This window comes from Cervus canadensis, chromosome 9 (assembly GCF_019320065.1).
Source record: "Cervus canadensis isolate Bull #8, Minnesota chromosome 9, ASM1932006v1, whole genome shotgun sequence".
In the NCBI taxonomy this organism is placed as follows: Eukaryota; Metazoa; Chordata; class Mammalia; order Artiodactyla; family Cervidae; genus Cervus; species Cervus canadensis.
In genome coordinates, this window is record NC_057394.1 from 72,103,031 (window position 1) to 72,119,937 (window position 16,907).

At 38.7% G+C, this 16,907-nt stretch overlaps 1 protein-coding gene across 4 annotated transcripts in view; it reads left to right on the forward strand.

Moving 5' to 3' along the window:
• TRPC4 (transient receptor potential cation channel subfamily C member 4) overlaps positions 1-16,907 on the forward strand; it is a 184,855-nt gene that overhangs the window by 126,076 nt on the left and 41,872 nt on the right. For 3 of the 4 annotated variants that reach the window (XM_043477366.1, XM_043477367.1, XM_043477365.1), the window contains exon 4: positions 5,786-6,122. The exons of the other annotated variant lie outside the window; for it this stretch is intronic. In XM_043477366.1, the coding sequence (XP_043333301.1) occupies positions 5,786-6,122 (337 nt within the window). The remainder of the gene's footprint in view (positions 1-5,785; positions 6,123-16,907) is intronic. 4 annotated transcript variants of the gene reach the window in all.

Sequence of the window (16,907 nt, forward strand, 5' to 3'; positions counted from 1 at the left end):
GATGTTGGTTCCCATTATTCACTGTGCAGTAGAAAGATGGAGTAGAGGAGCAGGATCTGTACACTCCCAGCAGGCAATGCGAGGGTCCACCTGGAGAGGCTTTGCTGGACTGGACCAGTGGCAGGTGTCACAGAGATGGAGTGGCCCCCTCTGAGAGTGTCCTTCAAATGGGGTTGGCATAAAGCTGTGATGCTATGTCACTTCAGCTGTAGCTGACTCTTTGTGACCCTGTGGACCAAAGCCCACCAGAATCCTCTGTCCCTGGGGTTTCCCAGGCAAGAATACTGGAGTGGGTTGCCGTGCCCTCCAGGAGATCTTCGCCACCCAGGGATTGAACCCCGGCCTCTTATGTCTCCTGCACTGGCAGGCAGGTTCTTTACCACTAGCACCATTTGGGGCATAAAGCTGAGTAGTCTCAAATAACCCAAGGAAACCAAGAGACAAGGGGTTGGGGAGAAAGAGAGAAAGAAAAACAGGAAGGAGGGGACAAAGAAAAAGTGGGAAGAAGGAAGCATCTGGGAAGGAAGCAAAGAACAGAAGGAAAGAAGGAAGAAAGGGATATGGGGACATGAGAGAGATGATGTCTTTTAATCCACTTAGCAATTAAGTACAGTGAAAGTTTTTGCGATATAAAATTTTAATTCTCTTAATATTTAAGTTGGTAACATTTTTCATGGAAAAGTCTATTATATCAGTGGGGTGTAATTTGGAAAATCCTAGTGTAGACATGCAACAAACAAGTGTAGAAGAAAGAGGGTGTCAGATCATTATGAGAATATTTAGATTCACAGAGATTCTTAGGAATACTGCTGTGCTTGTTTCAATCCTAAGATTAGAACAAATTAGTAGCCAAATGACATCCACATCTTGGGAAAGGTGGATTACATAGACTCACTCCTACTCTTCTTATATTGTCCTGTCTCTGTTCTTTACCTCTCTGTAAACCTCACTGTGTCAGTGTTTAGTAAAAAAAAGTTGAGCACACTATTCATTTACTAAGCACAGATACGTACTTTCCAATAATTAAAGAAACATCTTTTTTTTTTTTTCATTTATTTTTATTAGTTGGAGGCTAATTACTTTACAATATTGTAGTGGTTTTTGTCATACATTGACTTGAATCAGCCATAGATTTACACGTATTCCCCATCCCAATCCCCCCTCCCACCTCCCTCTCTACCTGCTCCCTCTGGGTCTTCCCAGTGCACCAGGCCCAAGCCCTTGTCTCATGCATCCCACCTGGGCTGGTGATCTGTTTCACCTTAGATAACATACATGTTTCGATGCTGTTCTCTTGAAACATCCCACCCTCGCCTTCTCCCACAGAGTCCAAAAGTCTGTTCTGTTCATCTGTGTCTCTTTTTTCTGTTTTGCATATAGGGTTATCATTACCATCTTTCTAAATTCCATATATATGCGTTAGTATACTACATTGATGTTTATCTTTCTGGCTTACTTCACTCTGTATAAGGGGCTCCAGTTTCATCCATCTCATTAGAACTGATTCAAATGAATTCTTTTTAACGGCTGAGTAATATTCCATGGTGTATATGTACCACAGCTTCCTTATCCATTCATCTGCTGATGGGCATCTAGGTTGCTTCCATGTCCTGGCTATTATAAACAGTGCTGCGATGAACATTGGGGTGCACGTGTCTCTTTCAGATCTGGTTTCCTCAGTGTGTATGCCCAGAAGTGGGATTGCTGGGTCATATGGCAGTTCTATTTCCAGTTTTTTAAGAAATCTCCACACTGTTCTCCATAGCGGCTATACTAGTTTGCATTCCCACCAACAGTGTAAGAGGGTTCCCTTTTCTCCACACCCTCTCCAGCATTTATTGCTTGTAGACTTTTGGATAGCAGCCATCCTGACTGGCGTGTAATGGTACCTCATTGTGGTTTTGATTTGCATTTCTCTGATAATGAGTGATGTTGAGCATCTTTTCATGTGTTTGTTAGCCATCTGTATGTCTTCTTTGGAGAAATGTCTGTTTAGTTCTTTGGCCCATTTTTTGATTGGGTCATTTGTTTTTCTGGAATTGAGCTGCAAGAGTTGCTTGTATATTTTTGAGAATAATCCTTTGTCTGTTTCTTCATTTGCTATTATTTTCTCCCATTCTGAAGGCTGTCTTTTCACCTTGCTTATAGTTTCCTTTGTTGTGCAAAAGCTTTTAAGTTTCATTAGGTCCCATTTGTTTATTTTTGCTTTTGTTTCTAATATTCTGGGAGGTGGGTCATAGAGGATCCTGCTGTGATTTATGTCAGAGAGTGTTTTGCCTATGTTCTCCTCTAGGAGTTTTATAGTTTCTGGTCTTACATTTAGATCTTTAATCCATTTTGAGTTTATTTTTGTGTATGGTGTTAAGAAACATCTTTTAAGAAGAAGCACTAGTAAAGATTAAGGCTAACCTAGCACCTGACAATGACAGGTGTTCTATAAAAAATTAAATGATTTGCGTTTTCTAGGTTATTTAACACAGTCTGTTTTTATGTATTAGGCAATGAAATATTTATCCAAGCAAACCTTCAGTTCAGTCCAGTTCAGTTGCTCAGTCGTGTCCAACTCTTTGCGACCCCATGAATCGCAGCACGCCAGGCCTCCCTGTCCATCACCAACTCCTGGAGTTTACTCAAACTCATGCCTATGGAGTCGGTGATGCCATCCAGCCATCTCATCCTCTGTCATCCCCTTCTCCTCCTGCCCCGAGCAAACCTTAAATGCTCCCAATAAAGTTATTTGCTCAATTGCCCTGGGGTGTCTCATGTTCTAATAAAATTTGGGCCAAGAAGGAACAAGTATGTGAGTCCTAGATTTCACAAGACCCTGTTGAACAAAGTATATATCTTTCTTTTACTTTTTCTGCCTGTATGACATGTGTTGTTCATGCTTAAACCCTTACGTGTTCCTTCAATTTCTGAGAATTAATGAGGTGATAGCAACTGCTCATTATATCTTGCATTTTTCCATACTTTTCACTAACTCCCTTCTATCATGGTCTTTCAACTGTGTTAAATTCTAATGAAAGACACTGTAGAAAATAGATTATATGAGAAAATAGTTGATAAGCTATGCTTTGTTTATAAAACGCTGACATGAAGGATTATGTGTGTGTATTGGAGGTGGGGAAGGGAAACTAACCCAAACTGATACTTGTTAATACCTATATCTCTGTTTGCCAGTCCTCTGGAGATATTCAAGTAAAGCTCTATTTGACTTTCAAACACTTAACTCAGATGAAAATAATGAACAAGGAATGTGTTGTTGTTCATTCACTAAGTCGTGTCCGACTCTTCAGCCCATGGACTGCAGCACGCCAGGTTCCTCTGTCGTTCACCATCTCCCGGAGTTTGCTCAAATCCATGTCCATTGAGTCAGTGATATTATCTAATCATCTCACCCTCTGCCCCCCTACTTCTTTTGCCTTCAGTCTTTCCCAGCATCAGGGTCCTTTCCAATGAGTTGTCTCTTCACACCAGGTGGCCAAAGTACTGGAGCTTCAGCTTTAGCATCCTTTTAGTCCTTCCAATGAATATTCAGGGTTGCTTTCCTTTAGGACTGACTGGTTTGATCTCCTTGCTGTTCAAGGGACTTTGAAGAGTCTTCTCCAACACCACAGTTCAAAAGCATCAATTCTTCCATGTTCAGCCTTCTTTATGGTCCAACTCTCATATCCGTGTATAACTACTGGAAAAATCATAGTTTGGCTATATGAAACTTTTTGAACAAAGTGATGTCTCTACTTTTTAACATGCTGTCTAGGTTTGTCATAGCTTTTTTTTCCAAGGAGCAAGCATCTTTTAATTTCATGGCTTCACATACTGGTTGCCATCATTTTGGAGCCCAAGAAAATAAAATCTGTCACTGCTTCCATTTTTTCTCCCTCTGTTTGCCATGAAGTGATGGGACTGGATGCCATGATCTTTGTTTTTAAGCCAGCTATTTCATGGATTAATAGAAGTTATTTTTGGATTATAACATTTAACTTTACTAATTATGGAGCTTGAAGCTTACAAAATAGTGAAAAGAGCCTAGCATCTCATTCTTGAAGAAATGCACTTTTATTTTCCTAGCTGTATTTGCTGAATGTATTATATATTCAATTCAATTTATATAAATGTTGCTTTACCCATTATATCCTTTGATGAACCCGATATCTAGGAAAAAAATGAAGAGAAACAGTTGCGTGAGAACTCATTTCGCATCCAGCCCATATTGCACATCTCAACTACTGAATCAGTCACCCTATCTCTCACTTTCAAACAGCTTTTGGTTTATGATCATCAAGCCACTTTCTGAGTATCTAATGGCTGTTTGCTTGCTTGCCATTAGAGAAGAGTAAGGGTCAAGTAAGGGTCTCCTAAAGGAGATCAATAAAGTCCGAGAGTGAAGAAGAAAAGTAAGAAATATTGGGGAGGAGGAGAGTCCTATGAAAGGGTCAGGTGTTCACTTTGCTTCTAGGGTGTGTCTAATTTTTGATGCCAGCAGAACTTTCTTGAGTCCCTTACAAGGAACTAAAGCTTCTACTGCCATCCAGAGTGGACTTCACAGGTGGTGCTAGTGGTAAAGAACCCTGCTAATGCAGGACACATAAGAGACATGGGTTAGATTCCTGGGTTAGGAAGATACCTGGAGGAGGGCATGGAAACCCACTCCAGTATTCTTGTCTGGAGAATCCCATGAACAGAGGGGCCTGGCAGGCTACAGTCCATAGGGAGTGCCCACAGAGGATCCTTTAAACATGCTGAACACTTTCTCACAAGCATCTCTGCTCTCTCTCCCCCCATTCCTTGCCTTCCCCTTTCTTCTCTGCTTATACAAATTCACCCATAGACCCCTGGAAAGAATTTCTGGAAGAAAAAATTTCCTCTGAATTTATATAATGCTTAGCTGTCAGTCTCAGTGAGAAAGATAGCGTGCAGAAAAACAGATCCTGGACATTTCATCATTTACTATTAATTTACATCACTTACTATTATCCTGCACATTTCATCATTTACTATTAATACATATGTAACCTTCTTGAATACATTTTCAGACCTCTTATAACCCCTTCTATCTTCATCATTAAAATAGAGTGAGATTTATGTAAAAACATGTTGGCAGGATAAAAACAATGTCATGTTTGGGAAATGTTTTGTGTGTGGTAATTGATTGTACTTAGGTTAGGTGTTTGCTTTATTTCCTCCCAATTCAGCTATGATGATTTACATCCTGGTCATCTAATATCCTTTCCTATATGATTTTCTTATTGCCTCAACCCAATTAAAAGTATATTTACTTTTTCTGATATGACAGTAGTGTTCATTATAGAAAATCCTGAAAATACATCAAGTGTAAAAATGGGGGAAAAAAGTATAATGTCATAACAGGAAAATAATCACCAAAGCAAGAAATAACCACTAGATAACATTTTTCATTTTATGTCATATACATATATGACCATTCTTACATAGGCACGTATATGTGTGTATCTTTGTATACAGTTTTGTTCAGTTATCAGTACATCCTATGGATATTATTAGTCCTCGGCTCTATTTTTGCTTCCTGAGATATAGCCAAAGTATTTTGACCCCTGTGGTGTCTGGCTAAGCACACAGCACTTGGCCTTGGGTATAAAATTATCAGTAAGTGAGCTTTGACCTCAGAATGGCCTAAAGCCCTTCATGATGGTGTAAGTGTACAATTGTTTAGAACAGACCTGGTGACTTGACTGGTTTCCTGCCGATGGGCTGGAGCCCTGCCCCTAACCCTGACTCTCCCTTTCTCCTCTCCTTTTCCCTGTAGTTCGTGGCTCAGCCCAACTGTCAACAACTGCTGGCGTCTCGCTGGTACGACGAGTTCCCCGGCTGGAGGCGACGTCACTGGGCCGTGAAGATGGTGACGTGTTTCATAGTAGGACTCCTTTTCCCCGTCTTCTCTGTGTGCTACCTTATAGCTCCCAAAAGCCCCCTCGGACTCTTCATCCGAAAGCCGTTTATCAAGTTCATCTGCCACACAGCGTCCTATTTGACTTTTCTGTTCCTGCTCCTGCTTGCCTCTCAGCACATCGACAGGTCAGACTTGAACAGGCAAGGTCCACCACCAACCATCGTCGAGTGGATGATATTACCGTGGGTCCTGGGTAAATGTGATACTATAGAAAACTATAATGCAAACGTGTTGCTACCATGGAATTGTGTTGCTCAGAAAAGAATATTCATTATAGTTGGGGACGCAGGAATGTTTAAAACAGGTTCTGACCATTGTAGCGCCAAGATCTAATCCCCAAAGCTAAATGAAGATTTCACAAGCTGTGGTGGACCTGCCTCCAAATGCCACCTGTGAAATGTAACTTTAGGTTTGAGAATTATAGATTTTAATAATTCTGAAACCTGAAATGACTGATTCTCTGGGTTGTTTTGGATTTTTTTTGGGGGGAGGATGTTTGTCTTCTGGTGGCTCAGCTGGTAAAGAATCCAACTGCAGTGTAGAAGATCTGGGTTCAATCCCTGGGTTGAGAGATCCCCTGGAGAAGGGAGTCTTCTAAAGACTTTCAAAGTGTCTCATTAGCCCTATGCAAATAATCATTTTAATGTTTTAATTTTCTTAACATATTTGTTGTTGCTGTTTAGTCGGAAAGTCATTTCTGGCTCTTTTGTGACCCCATGGACTGTAGACCACCAGGTTCCTCTGTTCATGGGATTTCCCAGGCAAGAATACTGGAGTGGGTTGCCATTTCCTTCTCCAGGGGGTCTTCCTGGATGGAACCTGTGTCTTCTGCATTGGCAGGTGGATTCTTTACTGCTGAGCCACCTGCAAAGTCCTCTTAACAAATACACCTTCTAAAAGTACAAATCACTCTGAAGAATTAGTGTGAACTGTACATAAAGTAACCATTAGTTCAGTTCAGTTGCTCAGTCATGTCTGACTCTTTGCAACCCCATGAACCGCAGCACACCAGGCCTCCCTGTCCATCACCAACTGCTAGAGCCCACCAAGCCCATGTCCATCAAGTCAGTGATGCCATCCAACCATCTCATCTTCTGTTGTCCCCTTCTCCTCCTGCCCTCAGTCTTTCCTAGCATCAAGGTCTTTTCCAATGGGTCAGCTCTTTGCACCAAGTGGCCAAAGTACTGGAGCTTCAGCTTCAGCATCAGTCCTTCCAATGAATATTCAGAACTAATTTCCTTTAGGATGGACTGGTTGGATCTCCGTATAGTCCAAGGGACTCTCAAGAGTCTTCTCCAACACCACAGTTCAAAAGCATCAATTCTTCGGTGCTCAGCTTTCCTTATAGTCCAACCATAGCCTTGCCTAGACGGACATTTGTTGGCAAAGTAATGTCTCTGCTTTTTAATATGCTGTCTAGGTTGGTCATAACTTTCCTTCCAAGGAGTAAGTGTCTTTTAATTTCATTGTTGCAATCACCATCTGCAGTGATTAAGGAACCATAACCATTTTAAAAAATACATCCCTTTAAGTTTATCTTTGAAATTGTATAGTATATCAGAATAATAGGAAATTAAACAATAGGACATCTTCCTATCTCTGTTCTTTCCAAAACAAAGAAATTGGTTTTGGATCGGCAGCATATCATGGTAAAGTGGAAAACTTCAAAGCAAAACAAAAACAAAAACCTTTTTTCCTTTCCTCCTGTTATGGTAGCCATAGTTAAAATTTTAATTTTAATTATTCTTCCTTCTATCCTACTGTGGTTTGCTGAGAAATTGCATTTTATCAGTTTAGCTCATCATTTTAAACCTCTCTGGTATCATATCCATGTCAGCACTAGTAATTAGAAAATATGTGACAAATTTAACGATTCACTATCTCAGAAGATCAGTTTGGGACAGCTGTCAAAATAGCTGGAGAGACTGTAAAATGAGGAAAAGGCAGGGGGAAAAAAGTGCCTGAGTCAAGATAGATATGCCTTTTAAAGTTTACAAATACTGTAAGTACTGACAATAACAAAAGTTCTTAGGAACAAGATTTGATGTTTACAATATTACTAATATAAAAACCCTTCTAAAGTGAACTTTAAAATTGAGTACATTTGCCTTAATCTGAAATAATGTCTGATCTTGTTTAAGTTAGAAGAAAGATTTAGATAGTCTGTAAATGTAGGAAGGTTTAGATAGTCGGTAAATGTATTTTTGAATAAAAATAATTTTGACACAGTAATTGATATTAAGTATAAAATGACCCTCCCTGTATCCATTTAAATTAAATATCTCACAGTAGGAATATGTTCTTCATTGAGTTTCCTTCACAGAAAATTTCTTGGGAACAATTTGCAGGGAAGCTTTTAGAGGTTAAATTTCCCACTGTGTGTAACATATTGAATGTCTGAAAATCCTGGTGTCCCAAGTGAAACACAGAATACTTCACTTTGAAAAATGGTGTAGATAAAATGCAACATAGGTAGATATAGCATTTCTAGTCTTTTCTTTAGGGAGTCAATGAAAATATGTAGTGTACTTTCTATGGAGTAAGGACTGTGCAAGGTAATAATGAAACAAAAAAAATTTTTTTTAAGTAAGAAAAGAAAATATTCCTTCCCTTTACAAAGGTTAACTTTTACTGAAGAAATGGATAGTAAACAAACAATGACGTATGTGATATACTATCAGAAAATGGTAAATAATATAAAAAGTGGAAACTCCAAACTTTGAATAATTCATACAAGTAAAACAGTTATTGGCTGCCTTCTACCTGCAAAACTTGTAACAGAATTTTCCATGAAAATTGGCTAGAAGAAATCATCTCCAAATTACAGCTGAATGGTTAAATAAGGTACAAATTTAATTGTGAGAATTACAATTCCAGCCAAAAGAAATAGCTGCTAACGGCAGCCTTTTCTTAAGATATCCTGACTGCAGTGAGTTAATTTATATGGAATTTTTAGGATGAAAAGAGATGTTCTATAATAAAAGAGAAATACATATGAATGATCATCTTGCTTAAATAGCAGAGCATGAGAAAAAGAATGCTTCTGTTTCAAATAGATCTGTCAAAACAGTTATATTATTCATCAAGCCTGGCGAATTCTGAGTGCCTCGTATCTGAGACTGAGTTCTAAGTGTTTTGCTAGTTTCATGAGTATCAGGCATATTCTCCATGTTATTTGGCTGTAGAAAAAAAAGCACCGGATTTGAATACATGTCCAGGTTCTATCACTAAGAGACTACAAAATTATGGGTGGTCACAATCTCTCAGGATTTTGTATTTTCACCAATAAGATGAAAGATTCACAGTGATAACTTAAGTCCCATTTTGTCCTGCTATCCTGTGCTAGGGACCTATCATTATTAGCGCAGAGAATATTCATCTTTTCTTTGATGGGAAGAGGGGAGGATAGAGAGAGGAGGACTAAAGACAGCAGGGTAGGGATCCTTTAACTTTTTACCAAAAGTGTGATAGACACAAAAAGGCATGGTTTAATTTGATGACTACGATAATGAATGTTCTGTATTGCCTTGCTCAGTCCTGCTGTTTGATAAATTGAGTAACTGACTATATATTGCATGGTCCCTAAATTGTAAGGCTCTAAGTTTCTAATAACAAGACTGAGGAACAGTCTAGACTTATAAGACTGTGGCTGTAACTGTTTCCCTCATCATGTTAATTTTCGCAATGACTGATTGAAGCTCTATGCTTCAATTTCTCAAGTCTTCCTGAACCAACTTAGGTTTTCGACTGATGTCACCTCTGTGAGCTATTTGCTTTGTAAAGAAATATTATTTCATTTTACTATTCTTTCCTTCCATTTTCAGATGTTTCCCAGACCTATGATACAGTAGTTTAAAGGAAATGATTAGTTTGATACGTCTCATTTCACGTATCCTGACAAAAAGACTTTTGCTTTATTTGTTTCTATATATTTATATCATAAAGTTTCATTTTTTTCTAAATAGAAAATTTTTCTAACTTTAAAGTTTATCCTCCCAAATCCATCCTTAAAGGGATGAAGAAATATGGTTTTTGCTTAGGAATTTTTATTTGATATACTTTGCTGTGTTTCAACAGTAAGAACTTACACAATGTTATAGATCTAGATATCTTGTGATTTAGTAGCATGGCAGAATAATGTTTCTATGTCATTTTCACTATCTTTCCTGTTGAAGTTCAATATCCTTTTGACTATATAAATTGAAGTCTATTGAGTTTGATATCTTTGCAAGACAGTCTACAATGGTTCTTCTGTCCTTTCACTGTGGTGTCGCTGATAAATTGTAGCTTATTTCCTGCAACATTTTTCGAATTATGTTTCCTTCAGATGTTGTATCAACACTTCTTTTCTCTTGTCAAATAACCTCTAGAGATCGTCTCACACATGTTCCTGCAGGATGAACTTAAGCATATAAAACAAAGAAATTTAAAAGCCTGATACAGAATAAAATTTATGATTCTGGTCATCTTGAGATATACAGTTGTAAGCAACAGAAAAAACTAATCAGATAATTCAGCTAGAACTCTCTCAATAAAAAGGTTGATTATAGACAGATAGACACCAGTATATTTCTCAGATTGTCAAATGACCCATTTGAGCTAGAGTAAAATGTAAAACAAGTTTCATCCTGCATGCATATGGCCTGATAACAGAGCTATGCTTTTCAACTGTCTAGAGAGAAAGTATCACTGGGAAGACCGTGATGGATTAAAAGAAGCCTGGGGTCAGATTAAAGACATGGTTACTTCTATCTTCTGTTGTGTCATGATCCCAAGGATATTTCTTTATTAAGAGTTTGATTTTAACCATATATTAATAATACTAGGGAAAGGGAACGAATATAATATTCATATGGGAAAGTCATTTTTACACAGAATTTAAATGCAAGGTAAATATAGCATATTATATGTAGAATACATATTTTGAGAATTCATCTAAGTTATAGCAGAAGTTTTAACTCAGATGTCACTTGTTTCTGGAGATAATATGGAGTAAAATGTGAAAAAAAATTGAATGCTAATTTTTAAAGCCTTCCCAAAACTAGTTTGAATTTTTTTATAGAATCCATTATAACTAAATTTTAACAATCAAATTTCTGCCATAGCTTATTCCCCTGCAAAAAAAAAGTGTGTATATATATGAAATATCCAGATGTAGACTTATGTTATCTCTTAGCAAAATGGAAATTAAAAAATTGATAACATTTTTCACAAAAGAAGTAGGATGTTAATGAAAGCTATCATATTAATAAAGCAGGAAGTGCCTTGTTTCCAATGAGAAAATAGAATGGCTGCTGAAGTGACTTATTATTATGTGTATGCTTAAGAATATGCCATAATTATGTAGCACACAAATCTGTGCACACTAAGCTTGATGAGAAGGGTGAACCGAGGAAAAGTTATATCAGGGGAAGAAATCTGAGCTCTGTTAAAAATAGCTTCTAGTGAATTTCTAGGCATAAATTAAGGATTGCTCATAATATCCAGATTATACATCTTGCCTATAATACATACTTATTTAACAATTTTTCTGGAACAGAATTGGCCTCTTATTTCCCTGATTTACTTTATATTTTTATCTTTTAAAGTGTTGATATTTAAAAATCTGAACATTTCAACAAGGCCTGACAAATTGAAAATGTGAAAAGTGGTGATCACATTTGCATCTAGATAAAGACTCATAGAGACAAACAATCCTGTATACTTTGTTACATATGACCATTCCTTCATCTTTTAATAGGCATTAAGATCACATGGCTTCAGATACTCATACTTTCAGCCTCACCCCTGAATTATCTATCTGCTCAAAAAGCCCCCCAAATCCAAAATTATAAGGAACAAGACTCTAGTCTTTCCCCACTCTGTCCTTTCACAACGTACTCTAACCACCTGATCAAACTAGCTGCAGACACATAGAGACATTCAAACACAGCTGGAAAATATCTGTTCATTCATTCAAAGGGATATTTTAATTTTCAGGAAAACCAGATGTTCATTGCAGTACGCCATAGAATCCTCATTTTCCTGTTGGACTGTGAGGAAGAAATTTTAAGGTCACCTTTACCAAGATTTATCAAGAGTAACACAATAAAATCTCAAAGAAAATATTCACATATGTGTACATCGTTATTTGTGCACATTCTATTGCTGACCAAATGACTTATTCATTGGAGAGAAAATAAAGTCCTTTGGGTCACACATGCAATAGAAATTTAATGCACCGATAGGTGAACTCTACAGGACTTGGGAGAATGTTTGACAACATGGTTCTGATGGTTCAAGTAAAGAGGGGAAAAGATGGGAAAAGAGGAGTACCTCAGAAATGAAGGAGGGTCAGAGTAAAAGACTGCAGGGAAGGTGTAAGTGGTTTCAGTTAGTTCAGAATAATGATAGTATAATGGTAACAGTAGTAATGGTGGTAATAACAGTAGAAACCAAAAAATTAGGCACTGTGCCAAGTGATTAAAATGTAAGATCTCATTTGAACTTCATAGTCACTCCACTTCATTTAGTAATAATAAATGATGTTATTAATAGTTATTAATAGTATCTCATTTCTCAGAGAGGAAATTGGTTTAGAAAAGTTAGATCACTTTCCCAGGATCAAGGAGCTGACAAATGGTAGATACTACATTCTAACTCTGGGCTTCCCCTGTGGCTCAGCAGTAAAGAATCTGCCTTTGATGCAGGAGCTGCAGGAGACACGGCTTCAATCCTTGGGTTGGGAAGATCCCCTGGAGGAGGGCATGGCCACCCACTCCAGCGTTCTTGCCTGGAGATTCCCATGGACAGAGGAGCCTGGCGGACTACAGTCCTTGGGGTCGCAGAGAATCGGACACGACTGAAGTCGCTGAGCAGCACGAGGCACTCAAACTCTAGGCAGTCTGACTCCAGAGCTTCTCTGTCCTCTTCATCCTCCTCTGCCCTTGGACTGGGAGAAAGTGAAAGTGAAAGTCTCTCAGTTGGCTCCGACTCTTGGCGACCCCGTGGACTATACAGTCCATGGAATTCTCCAAGCCAGAATAGTGGAATGGGTAGCCTTTCCCTTCTCCAGGGGATCTTCCCAACCCAGGGATCGAACTTTGCCAGCTGAGCCACTAGAGTGTCAGAAGTAGAATTCAGACAGTCAAAAATAGTTCAGGAACTCGAGTTTCCAAATATAGACATTTTCCCTACTTTCTCTGCCTCTGTTTGCTAACTTAAGTCTTTACACAGGTCAATGAGAGGACCATGTTTCTGATCTATTGAAGAGGCCACACTCTTTAAGATATACACTCAAAATAATTCACTATTGAACGTCATGCTTGTTAATACAGCAAATTTATCACTATTACATCAGCATTACCTGTGTTTCCATCTCCACAGCCCACCACTATTCTAAAACCTGTGCTTTATAAGCGGTTCCCTAACACTGACCGAAGCGATCTATTCTGGAAAGAAAGAACAAAGTCCTTTGCTGTGACCTTGAGCTGTTTCTTTTTTAGTTTCCATATTCAGTCGCTAAGTCCTGAAGTTAAATTTCTTAGCTTCCAGGGATACCATTAATTTTTTAAAATTTTTGTTGGAGTTTAGTTGCTTTATAGTGTTGTGTTGTTTCCTGCCATGCAGCAAAGTGAATCAACTATCCACTATATGTACACATATCTCCCCCTCTTGTTCGGATTTCCTTCCCGTTTAGATTACTACCAGCATTGAGTAGAGCTTCCTGTGTTATGCAATAGGTTCTCATTAGTTATCTATATTTAAATCTTTCATTGGTGTATGTATGTATGTATGTGTATGTAGGGAGCTTTCAGGAAATGTAAAGATATAGATTTCTTTTGTACATAATTGTTTTAAAAATAGTCAGAACTTTACTGTAGGTGAAAAGTGATCATTTTCATAGTGAAAAAATCAGCAACCACTCATTAGAAAATATTTATTAAGTGAGTACTGTCACTCATTGGAAAGGTGATGAGGAATATTTATTGTTTTTGCAGCTACATAAATATCTAATGCCTTAGTTATCATGAAAAATTTTAAACAGAAATCCTATAAAACGTCTAATAGTGCATTGACAGAAACATTTCACTTGATTTTTAAGTTACTGCATTTGTGTCATAAACAGACAAGCTAGAATTCTAAAGTTCTATATTTTTTACATCTTAATCTAAAACTAACATGTTATTATTGTTCTTTGGCATAGTTTCAAAACATGTACTTCCTTAAGTGTATATTCCTGATTTTTTTATCTAAATGTTGAACTGATGATATCAAAACTATACTAATGTAAGCATTTTTAGATGCCTTCAAACTAAGCATATTTAATTATTGACTGTCCTTTTAAATCAGTATTTTTTTGAAGTGTGGCATGCTGACTATAATTGTAATAGATGGATTTTTATGAAAAGTTCAGATTTTGAATTCTCCCCTTTGTTGACTGATTCAGAAATTTCAGAGGTTTTTAAACACAAAAAATTAAGGAACAATTCTAGGAGTCAAATTTTATTCACACTTTTTTAAATTTCAGATTTCAGCTTTAGGGAGGAATTGAGACTCATTAGATTCTAAACACCTATGGTTTTACTTCTTCCAACCACTCTTCCCAACCACCCTACATTAAATATCTTTTCTGTCTCCCTTAACCATATGTCTAGGAGATATTCATCAATTTCCTGAAATTTTGAGTTATTAAAAAGTAGTCCCAGTTCACTTTAAAACATGAATCTTACCATCAGTTTATAGCTCTCCTCTTCCCAACAAAGGCTTAACACAGGGTTCAAAGGACCTGAAAACACTGATTTTTTTTTGCTCGTCCTTCAAGCCCAACACTGGAATGGAAGGAGGGACCTAGGCTTTTTCTATTTTCTCCATTCCTTGGTTTCTTCAGGTAAGAAGGGTAGCAGAAAATGTTTGTTAAAAGTCTTCTTTGCCTCCCTGGTCACAGCTCTTGCCTTGTTGGTTGTCTGCATCTCTAGCTAATCCTGAGTAGCCTTTATGACAGGTCTTGACCCTCTGACTCTCCTGATGGGTCCATGAGCATTCCTCAGATGGCCCTGTATACGTACTTCTCCAAGATTCAGCTCTTCCTGACATCTTCCAGTTTGTAAACTCTCGTAGCCAGCCATTGGCTCCTTTAGGAGTCCTGTGACCCTAACAAGGACAGGAGAGCAAGATGGTGAAAGCCTGGTTTCTTCCTGTGGTGTGTGCCTGCTCCCTAGGAGATTCCAAACCCCGCTCCCTCTCCTGGTAGGAGGTCAGGCTGCTGCCAGCTGCCCAACTGATGAATCCTATTGTTTATCTGTTTTCCCTGAAGTCTTAGACCCAGGGAGAGATGAGCAAGCCAGGGGTTTGGGAAGATGCCCCAGCAGGGATTAAGACGCCACCTTCTCCTTTTAGAAATCCCCCATCTTTATGAGGGATTTTCTTGGAATCTCCCGCACTTGACTGAGGAAGGGAGTGGTGCTGATGAGACCGCTTCCTCTCTTCCTCTGGCTTTCCTAACATGCACCCAAACTGGAGTGCCCTGAGCTGATGGCTCACCGACCCCTTCTTCCCAGTGCTCTCTTTGTACAGACGTGGGCAGGAGTGGCAGGTGGTTGCTGACAGATATGGTCTTCATACCTCTTGTGCTGTGTACATGCTCATGCTCATGTCCGATTCTTCTGCGACCCCATGGACTATAGCCCACCAGGCTCCTCTGCCCATGGGATTCTCCAGGCAAGAATACCAAAGTGGGTTGCCATTTCATACTCCCAGGAACCTTTCAGATGCAGAGATTGAACGCACATCTCCTGCATTGGCAGGCAGATTCTTAATCATTGCATCATTTGGGTAGGCCTAGTGCCTTCTATGGGTCTGGCATAAGATGAGTCTCTACCAAGTGAAACTGCTGTGTTTAGATTTCTTTTTGAACAAAACCAGAATTTTGACCAGAGACTACTTCTTGTGCCCCCAACTTATGGAGGGGGGTGAAAACCCTCCAACGAAGATAAAATCTTTTTGTTCTATTTATATTCATTGACTTGGTGTCACAGCATGGAATTCAGTGTTCCGTCAAGAGACTTCCAAGGTCAGGCCCCTCAGCTAGCTTTGGGGCTGCCTTAACAAGCCATTGGAGTATCCTAGGTGAAAAGGTGACTTGCTCTTTTGCTTGGGGTTATTTCCTCTTTGTGTAAGTACTGACAGTGAGAAAGGAGAGGCAAGAGGTCTGTTTTGCAGAATTACACATTTTTTTACATGAAATCGAGGCTGGTTAATTACAGCACTGAATGCTGCCTGCTGCATCTCATCCCCCACAGTTAGCTTCACGTGATGGGATGTAAGAGAACACTCAGGCTTGATGAAAATTGTTATGGGAAAGGTAGAAAAAAATAGTCAAAACTTCCAGGCATCCACAAATATTTTCAAAAGGAAGTTCTCTGACTCATTTGCACTGTGATCTTTCCGTTGTTGGTCCCCACAGTCTTACATCAATGCTTGTAATTAGACCTCCACCACCACACTGAGAAATCATGTCATCTGTTTATAAACAGCACAGAACAATTTTGAAATGTTCCCATTGTGGGAACAGCACAAACATTTTCTGACAGACGCTCCCTCAAGCTTTGTTCTCTTCAGTCTCTTTTAGTTAGCGTGAATCGTTGACTATCTGGATGTGTTTTCCAGCCAGTTAATAGCACCCTCTAGTTTTTCTCAAGGCTTGTTTCTTCTGAAATTTCAGTGAATATTGCCAGAATAGAAGAAACACGATATGTCACTAACATGCTTGTGACAAACAGAAACCAGTAGTCCTCAAACAGGTATGTGGTGATGGAGGAAGTGATTGAAACATCTATGGGAAGTGATTCTCGAATCTGGTGCTTTGAAAACAAAAGATCCCAAAACCATTAGTCAAGAAGCACTAATTGCCAGTCTTACTTCCAGCTCAGGTTAAAAAAAAACAAAATGGGCTGATTCCTCAATTTCATCAGGATCTCTGTTTTTTCCATACAGTTGT